Source organism: Hoplias malabaricus, chromosome 12, assembly GCF_029633855.1.
Source record: "Hoplias malabaricus isolate fHopMal1 chromosome 12, fHopMal1.hap1, whole genome shotgun sequence".
In the NCBI taxonomy this organism is placed as follows: Eukaryota; Metazoa; Chordata; class Actinopteri; order Characiformes; family Erythrinidae; genus Hoplias; species Hoplias malabaricus.
This window is the reverse complement of record NC_089811.1, coordinates 7,840,250-7,859,535: the sequence shown is the minus strand read 5'-3', so window position 1 is coordinate 7,859,535 and position 19,286 is coordinate 7,840,250. Positions and strand designations below refer to the sequence as shown.

Sequence of the window (19,286 nt, the reverse complement as noted above, 5' to 3'; positions counted from 1 at the left end):
GCCATAAACTGTCGTAAATTGGAGCAGTTCTGCTGGGAAAATGTCTAGATAGAATATGATTAGCGCCACCATGTGGAGTAATGAAGCAGTGACTTCAGTAAGTAAAACTGGAGGGTGATTCTTAGGGAGTTAGGAGCGCCTACGTTTCAGTTAAAATATTGATATTTGACGCTACGTATTAATAAGGTATTGCAAACGAAAATGAAATAATATAATCAGAGTATCGATATTTTGTCCCACCCCTAATAAAGACTAGTCATTTCCAGAACTGAAAATAATTCTAGAGCTTCCAAATCTTGATCCAATAACATGAACAAACCGACCGAGGAGATCAGAATCTTTGAGCAAAGAGATCAGAATGCAAACCGGGGGTCTTGGTATGATTGTATCTATTAAAGAGTGACGTAGAGTCATTTGCTGCGCCATAGAAGTGAAAATCATTACATTCACTGTTCACATTATACAGGTTTAACCAGGTGTCGCCGCGTCCTCCGTGGTGAGAGTCAGTAACAAAATAACACGCTTTCATTTACTTAAATAATCTGTAGCTCACCACCGAGTTATACCCGAGTGGTGGAGTGTCCGTGAGGGAGGCCAGTATTGCTGGGAGTGCTGTTAGCATATGTGCTAAAGGGATGGTAGGAGGACTGCATCCCCGACAGGGAATTGGGGATCATGGTGATGGTGTTGGGGGTCATGAGGGGAATATCATCTGGAGATCGTCGGAGAGTCAGAGCGTAATCCGGAGGGCAGGGTAGTCGGAGGATATCGTGTCCCTGAAGCGACTCGCAATCGTGATCGTGGTCGTGATCCAGCTGCTTCATCTGCAAAGACATCAGCTCCTCGCTCTGGACTCTAGGCAAGTCATTGGCGAGGTTCCTTGGAGGACTGAGACGCCGGCTCGACTCCAGACGGTGCTTATCCTTCTTGTAGTAGAGCGCCGCAAAGGCCAGGATGTTCAGGAACAGCAGAGAAGCGCCTACTGCGATGGTGACGCTTAGCTCCGTTGAGTAATCCCTCGCCTCGATGAGCACTGATCCATCATCTTGGTCCGGAGGTTTCTGCTGGTCCTGGGACTGCTTTGTGTTCCCCGCAGGAACGGCAGGATGCCGAGTGGTGGAAGGCCACAGTTTGTTGGACAGTCGTTTGGTGTAGGAGAAGGGAGTCGTGTCCTGAGGCGGGATCTTGGTGGTGGACGAGACATAATGGATAAGCTCGTGGATGTTGTGTAAGTGCGGCACCAGCTCCAGCCAGAAGGCCACCTTGGTGGCTCGGTAATGGTCCCGGACGCGGGGCTTGAGGCCGATGTGCAGGTAAAGCTGGTCTTTGGGGTTGTACTTGGACCACGCCACCTCCTCGAAGCGGTTTGGTTTTGTGTGGATGAATTTCGTGTCCTGGGGAACTGGTTGATTCGGATCTCTGGAACGGAGGAGAAATCATACTTTAAATTGATTAAAACATTTTTAATTTTAATTTAAGTATCAAGAACTAGGCCTACCACGACCCTGCAACGAATCAAGCGGAAAAGAAGATGAATGAGTGAATGAACTAGACCTGCCACAGTAGCCATTTTTGTGGTCGATATATTGTCCCAGAAATAATTGTGATAAATGATATTATTGTCATTTTAAGACCACTTTATGCCAGTGAGATAATGACAATACAATATCATAATAATGCACTTACACTCTTGCAACAAACTATATATATTTTGCAATAAAAGATATTAAGGACACTACATTTACTAAATAAATAAAATATAAATGAAATAAAACCACTGTGTAAAGAATTGTGAGGTGAAAAAAGAGTAGAGACGAGAGAAAATGAACATGTGAGTGTGTGTCGCCCTGTGACGTTTCTGCAGTGCTGAGCTGAGAGTAGCAAAAAACAGAGGCTCTATTCTCAGTATCACATTGATTTTAAAGCTGTAAAAGTATTACATACTGTTCCTGGGGATGATGGGGATTTCATATGTTCGCCATCATGAACACAGTGCACTAAAACTAAAAAAATTTTAGTTTATTTTTTAGGTGAATGAATATTACCATAAAATTAGCATAAAATGACAAAAGATTGGAGAATGTTGAATTACAGCTATAGGTTAAGTTTGGTGTGTTCTCCCTGTGTCTGCGTGGGTTTCCTCCGGGTGCTCCAGTTTCTTCCCACTTTCCAAAAACATACGTTGGTAGGTGGATAGGCGACTCAAAAGTGTCCGTAGGTGTGAGTGAATGTGTGAGTGTGTGTCGCCCTGCAAAGAACGGGTGCCCCCTCCAGGGTGTGTTCCCAGCTTGCGCCCAGTGATTCCAGGTAGACTCTGGACTCACCGCGACCCTGAACTGGATAAGGGCTACAGACACTGAATGAATGAATGAATGAATAATAATTAACAGCCCAATCACCACATATGCCATAATGCCTTGTAGGACTCACCCGGTTTTGGCGAAGTTGGTCCAGTAGGTCATGACCACGGCACTGAGCATGATGTCATTCTTGGAGAAGTTACAGCTGAAGAGATCCGTGGGTCCGATCATGGGGATCCCGAACACATAGGGGAGCTCGTCTCCGTGGGCAGAGTCAGCCCAGGCCGGCTTCATCTCACTCTGGCAGTGGTGATAGAAGGCGTAGAAGTATGTGGGTGAGCCATACTGGGCGTGTAAATCTGCAGTAGCTACAGCTGGCGCCACCCACTGGTGATCTGTGAAAAGTGCAACCAGGGTTTTGCGCCTGGTTTCTGGGTTCTCTTTATCTGCCCAATCAGTGTACATGAACTTGATCGTCTCCCGTAAAGTGTCCTTGCCCTCCGGGTAGCCGTACAAATTGTCCACGAAATCCGACACAGCGAATTCAAAATCATTTCCGGTGACACCGTCCTCACTGTCTACGATGCCATCCACAAATTTATAGCCCTCCCCCTGGTTGACGCCCAGCATGATGTCATAGTTGAGGAACTCCCCCTGCTCCATGAGGATCTGCGGATCGTCAGGAATCACATCTCCATCGATCACGGGCCCAAAGGCAATGTGGTACTTTGCTGGAGAGATGCTCTGCTCGATCAGCTCCTTGTAGTTCTTGTTCTGGAGACACTGCACCAGCTCCAGGGAGTCATCCTCGTTGCAGCCGACCTTCTCAGCAAGCATCCGAGTGTATTTAGCCGGCTGGTAGTTCACCGCCCAGCTGGACAGCGCTGTCCCGCTCTGGATGATGGCTTTCTGGAACAGGTCTGAGGCACAAATGAAGGAGAGAGAGTTAATCAGAGCTTACAGGAAGGAGGACCTTTTGACCATTTTCGCATCTATTTGATCTTAAGCACAGAGCTGATATCATTCAAACCAATGTCACTTCTACTCTCTTTCCCACTGCATGTTCTCTACTCTACTCAGCTATACTCTGCTCTTTCATTTCTCCATCAGGTAAATCTGATCCTGGAACCGCGTCACTGTTGTAGTCTCGTGGTTCAGAGTGAGCTGAGTAGGGACTAAACTGTGGTGTGTAAACCTTGCAGAGCGCTGATTGTCCAGAGAGAGACGTCACTCTACGCCACGCAGTGCAGACAACCAGCACTAACTCTCCATCTGTAAAATCTCCAGCTACAGCAGAGATCACATTTGTTTTTATACGACTCACAATGGCAGCTTCAAAAACAAGCCAACATACAATGAGTAAACATCGCATAGCGTTCCACCGCCATTGTTGAGGCTTCCAAAGCCCACTGTTCCTAAAGACAGGAGTTTGAGACAACACCCAATACATTTCAGGGGTGGGGGGTGGGGGCTGTGGGAGTGGAAAACCAACCAGGGACCAGGGACTGAAAAGCGTGTAGAGCCGAGCCGAGTTGAATAGATTAGATACCATACAAGCATCACAAAACTTCAAGATTCATAACGTCTAATTCCATATTTCATTGAAAAAAGAAGAGGCTTATGTAAAGAAAAAATAAATTGTTTGGTTATGTCTATTACATGTTTAAGAAAAGCTAAATGCAAGATTCAAATTCCATATATTGCCACTATATACAGAGCTTACTCATCCTAGTTTAACCCTTTAAATATATCAGCCTGTGTACTTTCATTAAATACAAGTTTATCCATAATAAATACAATTTTGATTACACCTTAGAAATCATCTATAGTCGGTGGTAGTATTTTCAACAAGTATTTGTCTATCGATTTATAACTTGCTGTGAGTGTAATTTCGAATGTGTATTTCTCTGAGAAGAGCACAGTCTAAAAGCTGTTTACCTTCTGAATAGTGCGACAGGGTCAGGAGGCTGACGCATGATGCTCCGGCTCCAGAACCGAAGATAGTGACTCTGCGAGGGTCTCCGTTGAATGAGTGGATGTTCTCCTTCACCCAGCGAAGAGCCTGGATCTGGTCCAGGAGACCGTAGTTCCCCTTGGCAGCTTGATCTCCCGTGCTCAAGAACCCTGAACAACAAAACAATCTTAATCAGAGCTATGACCACAACCCGAGGAGCAGCGAGTGTCCAATGCCAAGAGTCTGCCAAAGGGGTGTAAAGCCCCCCCAGCACTAAGCTGGATCTTCCACCTTTGAGATGAGTTACAGTTGTGTTTGTGATCCAGAACTAATTCTCCAACATCAGGAAAACAGGGGGCGGTGGGAGTGAAGGAACAGCACTGTCCCCCTGCATCAATCCACGGCTGAGGGGACCTTGAGCATGGCACTGAACCCACAACTGCTCCACGGGTCCCTAGTGTGTGTGGGTGTTCACTACCACAGACGGGATAATTGTGGAAGACACATTTTATTGTATGTTGTACAATGACAAATAATTGCACATTACTTTCTTAGATTTTAATTTTGATCTTCTTTTTGTGAAGCACTTTGCTCAATATCTGATGTCTGTTTGTTGTGTTGTATAAATAAATGGCTTGTACTTGTAGAAACTACAGACTGGTTAAATTGCACACACAGAAAATGTAAGCCATTTGTAATTCATTATGATTTCATTCAATGTATTCAAAATACTCATTCATTCATATCTGTAACCCTTATCCAGTTCAGGGTTGCGGTGGGTCCGGAGCCTACCTGGAAACACTGGGAACACACCCTGGAGGGGGCGCCAGTCCATCACAGGGCGACACACACTCACACATTCACTCACACACTCACACCTACGGACACTTTTGAGTATTTTGAAAATTTCAAAAACAATTGTAAGGAAAAACACTTCCATATGGACACTTTAGAGATTCTACAGGGATCCTGCTGTAAACATGGACGTCCCCAGTGGACAACTGGAGCGTAAACAGGTGCACTCAGGGACCAGCGGTGGACAGTAATGAAGTGAATGTAATTGGTGACTGTTTTTTGTGTATCTTTACTTTACTGGAGTTTTTTTTTATTTTGGCAACTTTTTGCTTTAACTTCACTACATTTAAAAGTCAAATATCTTACTTTTTATTCCACTACGTTATGAGAAACCTGTCGTTATTTTTGTCTCATGCGGTGCTTGAACAAAATTAAATTTCAAAGTAAAAGAAGTGCATAATCGCACACATCAGGTTACAGCCCGTGCTTTGTTAAAGAGGGTCGGCCCAGACAGAGCTCTGCAGTTCAGCATCAGTGCAGCAGCGCCGAGTGCCAGCAGGAGTGCCAAAAGGATGGAGGAAAATACGAACCTGCCACAGAGGCCCTGGCTCGTCACACATCTCTTCTGTGAATTTATACAAAACGATGTCCATGTTTTAGCGAGTTTGTTTATGAACAAAGGCCTGCAATTATTATTTTTTAAAATTATTTATGTATTCTTTAATTAAACTGTAGCTAAGTTGCTATAAATCTTAAACCAAAACGACTTGTTTCATTGCAGTCGTTATAGATATACATGAGATATTGATGTCAGAATAATTAATAACAATCGAGTCGATTAATCCAGAGTCTATGTTAGAACCATAATAAATCATCATACCTTTACTTTTGATACTACATTTAAAGGCAAATACTTTTGTACTCGAGTGAAAACATAAACGGTGGACTTTTACTGGAGTAATATACACAGGGGTTGGACAATGAAACTGAAACACCTGTCATTGTAGTGTGGGAGGTTTCAGGGCTAAATTGGAGCAGCCTTGTGGCCAGTCTTCATTAACTGCACATTGCACCAGTAAGACCATGTGCATCCAATGGTTCAAACACTGTGTCCTGAAGGTGGTGCCGTGTATCAGGACGACAATGCACCGATACACACAGCAAGACTGGTGAAAGATTGGTTTGATGAACATGAGAGTGAAGTTGAACATCTCCCATGGCCTGCACAGTCACCAGATCTAAATATTATTGAGACACTTTGGGGTGTTTTGGAGGAGCGAGTCAGGAAACGTTTTCCTCCACCAGCATCACATAGAGACCTGGCCACTATCCTGCAAGAAGAATGGCTTCAAATCCCTCTGACCACTGTGCAGGACTTGTGTATGTCATTCCCAAGACGACCTGATGCTGTATTGGCCGCAAAAGGAGGCCCTACACCATACTAATAAATGACTGTGGTCTAAAACCAGGTGTTTCACTTTCATTGTCCAAGCCCTGTACATGATCTGCGTACTTCGTCCACCATCGTCAGGGACGACAGAGCAGTGTGGCACTTGAAGCTTGTAAAAAATAATTTAAATAAACACTTTAATGGAAGCGGTTTGTTGTGAAAAAGACAGACTTAAAGCACTTAAAGGAATCACCATTATTTGTCGTTATTTACGCAGGGGTCTGGATTCTGGCGTCTAATTCAGACTCGGACAAAGCCTCGCTCACCTCCACCGCCCGGCGCTGATAAAGGTTAATTACACTCTGCTTTGTGTTGTCGGAGTTTTTCGCCAGTGCAATTTATTCCAGGGTCATCACAGGTTGGAGGGTGAGGGGAGAAAGGTGTGGGGTGGGCTTGAGGTCATAAATGAGGCACTGACCTGGACTCAGCCACTGCACTCCGGGTGGGTTCTGGACCCACCGCGACCCTGAACTGGATAAGCGCTTACAGACAATGAATGAATGAATGAATGAATCTACAAGCGCTACATCACAGCATCAGCAGACCCACAGAGATATAGACACAGATGAATAGAATAAGCTTCAACATCATTGTGATGCTCCACTGAGCTGTAACAGGGAGAATAGAGCTGTTGCTGTTCGGCACTGCAGAAAGTGCACTGTAACTGGAAGAGGGTGGGAAACAACCACACTGCCTCCCTCCTGATTTCATAAACAGTGCTATAAAAGGGAACTACGCCCTGCAACAGCAGAGAGAGCCGTGGAGCAACCACTGGACCTTTAAATAAGTCTGAGGTAAATGTGATGAATGTAAACAGAACTGACCGAGGACCCCGAGTCTGTAATTGATGGTGACCACGATGACGTTGCCGTAGCTGGCGAGGACGCTACCGTCCATCATGTTCCCCGTCCCCTCCACATAGGAGCCGCCGTGAATATACACCATCACCGGCTTCGGAACGTCGTCCTCTGGAACGTCTAGAACACAGGAACGTGGGAGAATGCAGTTTTAATAATATTAACAGACATTAAAACACATTCAGGCTCAATTTTCAACACAAAAACACAGACGCACAGCTAATTAAAGAGAATCAGAAGTTAGTGTTCTCCTCTGAACGTGTTGAGCTCCCGTTTCAGTGTCATAGGTTTGGAGAAAATGCTCGCTAAAGGGTGCACTTATCAATGACTAAAGTTAGGATGTAAACCCCAAACAAACTTAACCGTGACAGCCACCGATGCACATCAGGTTTGGACCAGGTCTCGGATTGGAGACCTCCTCCTCCAACTCCTGGGAATGTTTGGGTGGTGCTGGAGGTGGTGTTGAGGAGGTGGGTGCTGTCCCTGTGATCTGTGTGGATCCCAATGCCGGGGCGCAGTGAGGGGGAAACTGTACTCAATAAACAGTGCCGTCTTTCACTGAGATGTAAAACCGAGGTCCGGATATCAGTCTTGGTGTAAATGTCCTAAATCTGCTCCTGTGGTCCCTCTCTCTGTCCTCCTGACCGTCCAAGTCTTCAATAAACTGCTCTGTCCCTCCCTCTCATCTCATCATTATCCAGTTCAGGGTCGCGGTGGGTCCAGAGCCTATCTGGAATCATTGGGCGCAAGGCGGGAATACACCCTGGAGGGGGCGCCAGTCCTTCACAGGGCAACACAGAAACACACACATTCACTCACATCTACGGACACTTTTGAGTCGCCAATCAACCTATCAATGTGTGTTTTTGGACTGTGGGAGGAAACCGGAGCACCCGGAGGAAACCCATGCAGACACGGGGAGAACACACCACACTCCTCACAGACAGTCACCCGGAGGAAACCCATGCAGACACGGGGAGAACACACCACACTCCTCACAGACTGTCACCCGGAGGAAACCCATGCAGACACAGGGAGAACACACCACACTCCTCACAGACAGTCACCCGGAGGAAACCCATGCAGACACAGGGAGAACACACCACACTCCTCACAGACAGTCACCCGGAGGAAACCCACACAGACACAGAGAGAACACACCACACTCCTCACAGTCACCCGGAGGAAACCCATGCAGACACAGGGAGAACACACCACACTCCTCACAGACAGTCACCCGGAGGAAACCCACACAGACACAGCGAGAACACACCACACTCCTCAAAGACAGTCACTCGGAGTGGGAACTGAACCCACAACCTCCAGGTCCCTGCAGCTGTGTGACTGCGACACTACCTGCTGCGACACCGTGCCAACCCCGCTCTCATCTCCTCTTGCCTTAATATATGGTGTGTGGTGAGGGGACTGGCAATAAGCTTTATTCCAGAGTTAGAATAAAATGATGAATCCTGTGGGAGTTGGGGTGCCAGCGTGTGGTGTGAGGTAGTTAGGACAGCTGTCTGACGTCCTGTTAGTCTTGGTTTGTGCAGACAGTGGCCCTTTTAGACTCCGGTATAGTGTTTTACAAGTCCTCTAGTTTACAGTTAGATCTAAATCATGACAAAATTCCTTGTTCAATGCATATAAACATTAACATGTGAATCTGGAGTCCATCAACCCACACACAACCCACAAACATGAACCCCAGTCAGTTTTCTTTGTGCTGCCTAAGTCAGTGAGATAAAATGAGTCGTTCTGATTCTGCTCTGCTTCTGACATCATGTACAGACTTTAGAATCACTTCACCCCCTCGTCTTCCAATCACAGCGCTGGACCCGCGTTTATGTGAGCGCACAAAGATGAGTTTAAACGCACTTTGTAAAAACAGAGAAAACAAGAACGGAGAAGAAAGAGAACTGAGCGAAAACAGCTAAAAACCAGAGCTTCTGCTCCTCGCTCCTCACTGCTGTGCGCTCGGGGTCGGGGTGAACAGCGAGCGGCTCATTATCGTTTAAAGGAACAGGCGCTGAAAGCGGGCGTTCTAAGCAGGACGGTTTAGACAGGGGGAGAACGCTGCTGTGGGGCCTGTGGGGTTTAGACCAAAGCAGGTCACAGACGTTTCATTAAAAAACAGAACTGTGTTCCACTGTGGAGACGAGGGGAGCATATCTTTAAAGTTACGATCAGTGTGACCAGAGATGGATGTAAGAGCTGATTAAGAAGCACTGTGACTTGTTATGGACCTAACACTGTAGGAGAGTGTTTAAAGCACACACCCTGGCGAAGAGGGGTGTTTCTGATGGTGTTTGGGTGTTGGGGGGAGAGGGGGGGTTTGAGTCTGGTATTCCACTCGTTTTTCCTGTCGTCTGAAAACCTCCTCCACTCCCACAGGGACCTGGCCCTCATCTAAATGCAAATCTGTGCCTAAAAAGCGTCCGGATCTGGAAAACGCAAAGTGTGTGTGTGAGTGTGTGTGTGTGTGATTACATCTCCACTTTCTGAGCCTCAAAATATCCACAAAGGTCAAACCAAACAGCTGGGTTTCAGAACCAGACGAGGAAAGTACGCTCGAGATTTCTAAAGATATGTGAACAACTTTAGAAAAGCAGTGACACGCTGGAGCAGCTGCACCTAAGCCCTCTCTCCTTCTCTCTGTTGCTCTATTTCTCACTCTCCATCCCTCTTTTTGTCTGTATCTCTCTCTCTCTCTCTGACTCAGAGAGGATGGAGTGACTAAAAGACTCAAACACAGCACTCCTTAAAGGACACCTTCAACAAACCTCAGCTTTCAAAGCCAATAATGATTTCTCTATGACAACAGATTAATGTATTCATTCACTCATCCTCTGTAAGCACTTCATCATGTGTCTGCGTGGGTTTCCTCCGGGTGACTGTCTGTGAGGAGTGTGGTGGGTTCTCTCTGTGTCTGCGTGGGTTTCCTCCGGGTGACTGTCTGTGAGGAGTGTGGTGTGTTCTCCCTGTGTCTGCGTGGGTTTCCTCCGGGTGACTGTCTTTGAGGAGTTTGGTGTGTTCTCCCTGTGTCTGCGTGGGTTTCCTCCGGGTGACTGTCTGTGAGGAGTTTGGTGTGTTCTCCCTGTGTCTGCGTGGGTTTCCTCCGGGTGACTGTCTGTGAGGAGTGTGGTGTGTTCTCCCTGTGTCTGTGTGGGTTTCGTCCGGGTGACTGTCTGTGAGGAGTGTGGTGTGTTCTCCCTGTGTCTGTGTGGGTTTCCTCCGGGTGCTCCGGTTTCCTCCAACGGCCCAAAAACACACGTTGGTAGGTGGATTGGCGACTCAAATATGTCCATAGGTGTGAGTGTGTGAGTGAATGTGTGTCGCCCTGTGAAGGACTGGTGCCCCCTCTAGTGTGTTCCCACACTGCGCCAAGTGCTTCAGACCCTGAACTGGAATTCTGGAATATTGTGGTTACAGACAATGAATAAATAAATAAATAAATAAATAAATAAATATACACATAAACACTCTATTTGTATGCAATTAAATGCTCACAGCAATGTTGCAAAATGTAGTGCTAATATGGACAGCCTTTTTCACAGAATGAGGGAGACACTGGAGCAGCGGCACATGAGCTTAAAGTTATTATAAGCAATGGCAGGTGTATTATTATTATTATTATTATTATTGAAGAAGGTCATAAATACTGATAAACTGTGTTTTTTACTACGGCGTACGGCGTGTGCTATGTTTAGCGTGTGATTCACGTATCGCTCTGGGACGTGAACTGCATTCCCATGAAGAGAGACAGAGAAAGAGAGAGAGAGAGAGAGAGAGAGAGAGAGAGAGAGAGAGAGAGAGAGAGAGAGAGAGAGGCCTTGTCTGGTTGGACACAGATAAATCCCGGCGGGAACTAATTGAGCCTCCTTTGTCTGCAGTAGATATTCAGACGCCTCTAAATGGGAAAAGCGCTAATGGGATCATGACAACATCCCTGTGTTTCTCCGGAAATAAAATGGAACAATATCCGGCCCCTGAACCAAAGACGTTGTCCTGTTTTTCCATTTTTTTATGCTAATGAAAGGAGCTCATTCACCTGCCGAAACAAACAGACGGAGACAAAGAGGGAGAGGGAGAAAATGAGATGATCATTTCTTTGCTGCGGAGAGAATAAATGAAATGGAAAATGAAAGATTCCCGGCCTCGTCTTTGTGTGGGAAAATTACTTGTCCGTTTTTGAAGGAGGAACGTCTGGAAAAAGCAGCACAACACAAACAACACTGGTTGGTTAAACAGGATCCACATCTTCTTCAGTGCAATATAAAAATGTACATGTCACATGCAGATTAGCGATCCCGTGTCCCCGCCCCCGATGATGCCGTCCTCCTGCTGCGTTTTTACGAGTGGAAAGTGCCCTCCTCACACTCTGCGCCACTTGGTCGTTTCTCAGTGTTAATAATAAAGAAACAAACACAGACACCTCACCCCCACTTACAGCGCCCCCCAGAGGAAGAGTGACGTGAAGCTGGGCATGTTGTTGCTACCAGTTTTGCCAAAGTCGTCAGGCTTTGTTGTTTTTAAAATCAGGATTGTTACTGTGTTTCTGCCGGGTCCTCTTTCAGCAGGAGGAACCCGCAGTGACTTCGTCTGGTCTCAAAATATATATTTTGTCATAAAAACACACGTGAAAATGGATGCCATGTGCGAGACACATGTTGTTTTTCTTCCAAAACACACTGAGATGAGCAGTACATGTTCGATTTGGCAATGATTTGCAGCAAAAACACACATACGAAGATTTGGGGGTAAATATATATTTCTGAAATGAAAACATAAAACATCGCCTATTGGGCAAATTTTTTGTGTGAATCTGGAATAAGAAAAAACTTTTTTTTTATTTAAAATTTTCCCACACACAAAGTGGAAATTTTATTTACACTACGCTATTTATTTTGCAGCAAAATTTGTAATATTTTAATATCTATTAAAGAGAACATCTACAATTGTGGGGAATTTTATCTGTTATCTAATCTGCTTACATTCAGAAGCTCCACGTCTTTTAAGGTGGAGCGGTGTGTCTGAGTAAGAAGTGACTGTATCTTGTTGGTGTCTGAAGTGTAGCTTGTCTGTAAAGTTTTATTCACTGTTTGAATTCCCACAGAAACTCATCTGTAACTCAAGCTTAGTTTAGTTTTGTAGCACTTTCACTCTGCGTTTACTTTCATGCAGTTAGTGCTCTCCTGAATTTAGAGTCAGTTCCACCTTAAGTAATGTAACTGTAACAGAAAAAATAAGTCAGTGTTACCCACCTATGGAGCAGGAATAGAGCAACATCTTCAACTCTGTTCGTGATTTTCAGAGTTTGGATTTTCTTCTTTCTCTATAAACCTCCAGGTGGCGTTTCTCTGCCGTGAGCAGAGAGAGAGAAAGCCTAGCATAACGGACGAGACACTTTGTCCCTTTCTCATGAATGTTGCTTTCAAGTCAGGAAAATGTAAACATTCTCTAAGATAAGTTCAGTCTTAGAAGTTGTTTACAAGTCTGGGGCGATCAGTTCACTCTTTTCTGAGAAACAGAAGCATCTTCCTGGATTTTCTCCTTTTGTTATTAGTTTGTCTTTTTTTGTCAGTAATGGCTTCTTGACCGAAGCATGTCTTTTCTGACCAACAGCAGAAGGAGCTATCAGTCAATTTTACCATGCAATTATTTATAACATTGACTGAACATTTTTTCTATAAAGTGCAGCTCACAGGAGATAAAAAAAATCAAATTGCTCTGTCGTGCCTAAATGAACCATTTTATTCTCCATGATGTGGGGTCCCCCATGTTTCAAATGTGTTTAATACAGAACTCCAGACTCTGGCTAGGTGTCAGTATAAGGGCTCTTTCATAGTGTGAAGGAGAATCTGTGCAGACAATTATGGATGTTTTTTTCGAGTGCTGCCCTTGGGGATGATGCCAGATGTCACACCGCTCTTATGGGTTCCACTTTCTCCACAGCTTTAAATACGAAGTTCACAATTTTAATTTAAAAACCCTTTTAATAAAACTAATATGGTGATGTTTCCTCACCATGTGCTGCTCTCCAGTCGGTTTGCTCTGGAAACTAGTCTAATGAGTTTACGAAGCCCCAGTGTCTGTAAATGGGTAAAAAACAAAGTGTCTCAGTCTGGTATGCTAGGCTTTCTCTCTCTCTGCACACGGCAGAGAAACGCCATCTGGAGGTTTTTAGACAACAAAGAGATTCCAAACACTGAAAAACCTAAACTGAGATGAGGATCTTGCTCTATTCCTGCTCCATAGGTGAGTAACACTTACTTATTTTAGCTGTTTCAGATCACATTAAGGTGGAAGTGTCTCCAAACTCGGGAGACGGCTAACTGCGTTACCGACAGTGTTACCAAACTAAACAACTCATTTTACAGATAAGTTTCTGTGGGAATTCAAACAGAGAATAAAAACTTACAGACAACTTACACTTCAGACACCAACAAGATACAGTCACTTTATACTCAGACACACCGCTCCACCTTAAAAGATGTGGAGCTTCTGAATATAAGCAGATTAGATAACAGATAAAATTCCCCACAATTTTAGACATTGCCTTTAATAGATATTAAAATATTACAAATTTTGCTGCAAAATAAATAGCATTTTCAATTCTAAATATTTCCACTTTGTGTGTGGGAAAATTTTAAATTGTTCTCTGAATGTTCAAAAGGTTTTTCCTTATTCCAGATTCACACAAAAAACTTTTGCCCCAATTGTCCAATCATAGGCGAACACCTGGCAGTTATGCAGCAGATTTGATACCTATTGCCCCATGGTTCTGTAGGAACATTGTGTCATTTCACTACGTACTGGTTTATAGCTGAAATAACAACCAACTTCTTGAACCTGAGCTGTTTTCATTTCAGAAATATTAATAATATTTACCTCCAAATCTTCATACGTGTGTTTTTGCTGCAAAATCATTGCCAAATCAAACATGTACTGTTCATTGCAGAGTGTTCTGGAAGAAAAACAGCATGTGTTTCGCACCTGGCATAAATTCTCTCGTGATTTTTCGAAAACAAAATATATATTTTGAGACCAGACAGCCGCTGGGGATTCCTCCCCACTTCAGCCACCGACAAACAATAGCTGTGTTTTCCCCTCAAATATACCATTCCACCTTAAAACACGCTTAACTTCTGAATGTAAACAAAATGAGAGACCTGCGATTACGCACAATGATAGACATTCCCTTTAAACATTAACTTTAACATCTCACTAACGCCTATAATAGCACAGACCTGAGACAGAAGAGGATGGAAATGGACAGAGAGTATTTAGGTGACAGTAAGTGTGATATTCAGCACTGGAGTGACCAGCAGGACTTTGATTGGCTCTGAAGGGGCAGCTGCTGGCCTTTGGCATCACATACACACCAAACAAACTAGTGCCAAACAGTTTCAGTGGCTTCTGGGTGAATTTAAAGCCAGCTTGTCCTTTATGCCTGCTTCAGGCCTGAGATTTTCTGCATCTGGATGTAATTAAATAAAGGGGCTCGAAATAATGAAGAAGAAAACACTGTTTTTGGAGTCACTGCAGTAAAAGTACAACCCTAATCCTCTAGGAAGGCCTTACACTGAATGCTGTGAGGATTTGATGGCATTCTGCCTTCATTTTAACTTCATTTAAACCTGATATCAGGTGCTTATTTTGGATGATTACTTCTAGATCACGAAACACCAGTAGCTCCACATTTATACCCCTCTTTCAGACTCTTGGCATTTGGCATAGTGACGTTAAGCTCATGTGCAGCTGCTCCAGAGCATCCACTTTCATTTCATGTGTATATCCAAAGATTGTACACACTGGGCGCAGTGTAAAGTCGCTGGGTTCTGGACATGTGGTGTGATACTGATATCTTCATCATGAGGTTTAATTAGAGCTCTGTATGTGAATCACTTTGTGAGCGTAGACCACCACAAATAAGTCAAGTGTCCCACTTCAGGAGCTTTGTGCGGCTGTAATTTGTCAAAACAGTGGCCTGTAATTTCACCACTTCCCCTTGACTCATCCTTTATCCTCCGCTCTCACCGCTGGAGCCTCGGTCCCTCGGCACCAACATGCTGCCATTACTGTTGTTATTGTCTCTATCTAATTCTGCAGGAAACTTTCATTAAGAGTCGCCACCAAATCGTTAAAACGTCGTTAAACATCGATTTGGAGACGTTAAACGAGAGTCCCTGACATTTGCCCGTAACCGTCCGTCCCCGCGTCCACTGAAACGAAGCCAAAGTTCTTGACAAAGTTTCTAAAAAACGCTCTGTGTGTGATATGAGCTTTGTGCAAGATGGTGCCCATGGGTGCCCAAACCAGATGGCAAAGGGTGATTACAACGGCTTGGATAATTATGTTTTGAAAAACTTTGATTAACAACAACAACAACTCCACTTTTCCTGCAAATACAGTCGGAGTCCCTGAACCTCGAGGTCGGGAATAAACATCTGACCCCATCAACCACCATCGGTTCACGGGAGGGTCTTAATTATTACAGATGGAGGCAAATGGTGTTGGATGAGACTTTCTGACACTGATCAAGTTCAGAGACACAAATTAATGTTTGCAATAACAGCTAAAATCCAATAAAATGGACCCTGCAGTTTACACAAAGACGTACCACTATTTACTCACATAAGATTAGGACAGCACCCAGAAATCACCCAGTACTGTACTCCGGAATATACTCTGTACTATTCCAGGGAACTTACCCAGTACAATGCCAAGGAGTTAAATGCAGTACTGTCATGATTGGTCCCTCCTCTGTCTCTTGTTTCTCTTCCTGCTTTGTTTGTTTTCTTTCCTGTTTTCTCTTTGTTTAGGTTTTTAAAGTCGTCTCTCGGCACTTGGGTTGTGGGTCATTATCACTATTGTCGTTCCTTCTACCGGTCTTGGTTTGACTCTGATCTTCTCCCCTCTTTCATGTCTGTGTCTCCCTGTTAGCTCCCTGTTATGTGATGCTATTAGGTCTGTCTTCCTTCTTTTGTTTTGGCTCTGTTTAGTTTTGTAGCTGGTTTTGTTTGTTCTCTCCTCAGCTCAGCATGTACTACTCACCGTTTAGTCTTGTATTCTCCTTGTTCTGTTTCCTTCCTGTTCTTGTGCTAGCCTGCCTGTGTTGTCTTGTATAATGTATGTACTTGGCTTTCTTCTTAGTCCTCTGCTGAGCCTTTTGTTTTAGTCTTTATGTTACTGGATTCTTAGCCTTGTGTTTAGTTTCCTGGCTTGTTTTTCATATTCTCGTTTGTTTAATGTGTATTTGTTTCTGTGCATCCATCCACCATGTTACAAGTACAATACCCAGAGAAGTCATTCATTCATTCATTCATTGTCAGCAACTGTTGAAATGAACCCAGAAATGAAATTAATTGGTACAAAGTCCAGTGAAATAAATCAAATTAAATTACTGTAATGACAGTACCCAGAAAATTAAATTACCCCATAACATACCTGGATACCTGAACACATGAATCCAGGTAAATGGTGCAGAAGGTTATAACACTGCCAGTAATAGTAACATCCTGAGTTCACATAAAAAAAGGCTAATGCGGTGTTAAACGCTGTCTAACCCGAAGAACAACACAAACACAAAGATAAATCCCAGGAAATAAGTGTAATTACCTTCCTCTGTGGGCACGTAGATGTTCAGGTACAGACAGTCTTCGTTCTGGTCCTGGATGTAAGTGGCTACTGTGTCCAAATTGGCCGTAAACCAGACAGGAAGCATGTCGCTGAGTAATAGCCGGTCCTCCAGGTACTGAGGGCACACAGGGGCAAACTGGGTGGCGTTCCTGATGCCAGGCCAAGAGTTGGGAGGCTCTGGGGCCTGGAACCTTCTCTCACCCGTAGGGGGCATTGCGTAAGGGACGCCTAGGTATTGTTCCACTGGGCCCAGACTTTCACTAGGCAGAGATGCTCTGAAGCCTCGAAGTTTCCCGTAGTTTGTGGTGACCATGGTGTACTGGATCTGCTGGCAGACGACGGCCGTAAATCCCAGGATGAAGAGAAAGAGCGAATTGCGAAGGTTGGAAAGTCGTGAAGACGAGCCGGAAGGAACCAACCCAAAGGGTTCCCTAGGTTCCTTTAGCCTTGACATGGTTCCCTACCTTCTTTAAAGGTCCAAGGCAGAACCAATTGCTTACTGAAGCCGTCAAAAGGCTAGCTCGACATTAAACAAATTCCCTTGTTGCTCGCCATTTCAAAGGTTTGGACTCAACTTGTTTGCCCCTGCTTGTCAATCCCTCGTTGGCAAAGTCACTTTCCCAACTCAGATCCACTTTCAATTATCATCCTGTAGGAGACAAAAGGAGAGAAGTCTCAAGACTAGGCAGAAAATAGGTTTCTAAGTCACATTTTACAAAACTGATGTTGACCCAAATTTCTTTTATTTCAGAAGTGAAAGGGAAAATGACATATCTGGATACCCCAGCAAGTAATGGGTGAGGGGGCTCTGTCTTTAAGGCCATGTCTGGAACATGGCCGTCCGTCTTGAAAGCTGCGATATTGGATCAAGGGCAAGTTTTTCCAATGGGAAGTTGGTCATGTAGCAGATCAAAGAAGATCAGAATTGTCTCAGAAATTGATTGCCAAAGGTCAAAGCTTTTGTTGTTCGTTAAAGGCTCGTTAGAGACTTGACGAGATCCTAAATTCTCAGCACCACCTTTGGTCAGAATTGATGGGAACACTGTAGCATTGTAGGTACAAGGTAGCGCTGGGCATTTAGGGTCTGGTTGAGCCTTTAACGAACAACAAATGTTTTGAAATTTCTGTGTTGGTATAGTTTGAGCCACAAGGAAAATTGCAAATCTGTTTCTGGCAATCAATGTCTGAGACAGTTCTGCTCTTCTTTGATGTGCTACATGACCAACTTCCCATTGGAAAAACTTGCCCTTGATCCAATATGGCAGCTATCAAGATGGCAGCCAGGTTCCAGACATAGCCTAAAACAGTGGTCACCAACCTTTTTACGTACAAGATCCCCTTTTGAAATCTGAACAAATGAAAGATATACCAGCGTAAATACCAGGCTTAGGATACTTACAATAACAAATCTGTGTATGTCTCCATCGCCTCCAATAACATAAAATAAAACTCTTTAGTTACTTCATTAATGTACAGCTGAGTGTGGGCTGGGGTGGGACCCAGTGATATGCCTTAAGCTGTCTGCAAGTGTTTTTTTTCTGCCTATCAATACCTATCCTACCTAGTAGATCTGTGCATTCTGAGACACTCAATTATGAATGTTTTTCATAGTAAATCTGTTTTCCTCTGGTGCGTTATATAATCTTAGCTTACTGTTATTTCCTTCAGCATTCCAGAACTGTACCGGCTGAAACAAATGTGGGGGAAAAAAGCATAAAACCATTTATTACCACCTTAATTATCTTATCATTATTCTCATATGGGGGTTTAGCCTGTGCATATCTCCTGTTTATACTTCTGTTGGGATCATTTTCTGATATACTTCTTTTAGCCGATCCAAATATCTTACCCACTGTTTTATTTAGGCTTCTGTACTTATAAATGTACAAAAGCGTTCACACATTTTTACAAGGCAGCACAACTCGACAGAACACCGGGGTACAGTGTGACTCTTGCTGTGTTGCAATTTGTAATCTGTATGAAATATTTGTGTAATATCTCCTGTTACGGAAACAAAACCCTCAGCGCTGCTGCCGTGTTTGTCTAGACAGGGCTGAGACAGTACAGAGCCGCAGCACTGTTGGTAATGTTGCTCGCCCTGATTTGTCACGATCGCCTGGTCTAAAACATAGGCTCCTCCCCAATTACTCACAGGGGTATTTAGATATGTCATTTCCTCAGAGCCACTTTAGACTCACCCTGTACTTTGAAACAACTGCAACATATAAAAAAGTCCAGGAATTACATTCTGACACAATCAAGTCTTAAAGGCACATTTTAAAGACCATTAG

General features: G+C 44.2%; 1 protein-coding gene across 1 annotated transcript; it reads right to left on the bottom strand.

Annotated features, from left to right (window-relative positions):
- Positions 1 to 228: 228 nt before the first annotated feature.
- On the bottom strand, positions 229 to 17,449 carry nlgn4xb (neuroligin 4 X-linked b). Its single transcript, XM_066686385.1, has 5 exons — positions 16,975 to 17,449; positions 7,324 to 7,476; positions 4,239 to 4,424; positions 2,431 to 3,220; positions 229 to 1,419 (listed from the first exon to the last, which is right to left on the bottom strand). The coding sequence occupies exons 1-5, from the start codon at positions 17,447 to 17,449 to the stop codon at positions 561 to 563; spliced, it is 2,463 nt and encodes an 820-aa protein (XP_066542482.1). The 3' UTR covers positions 229 to 560.
- Positions 17,450 to 19,286: the final 1,837 nt, after the last annotated feature.

Excerpts from the sequence above, each read along its gene's own strand:
- nlgn4xb (XM_066686385.1), bottom strand. The coding sequence starts at position 17,449 with ATGTCAAGGCTAAAGGAACCTAGGGAACCCTTTGGGTTGGTTCCTTCC. Across the intron at positions 3,221-4,238 it reads CCTGTCGCACTATTCAGAAG|ACCTGTTCCAGAAAGCCATC; the intron begins GTAAACAGCTTT and ends TTTGTGCCTCAG. Across the intron at positions 1,420-2,430 it reads ACCAACTTCGCCAAAACCGG|AGATCCGAATCAACCAGTTC; the intron begins GTGAGTCCTACA and ends CCTCCGTTCCAG.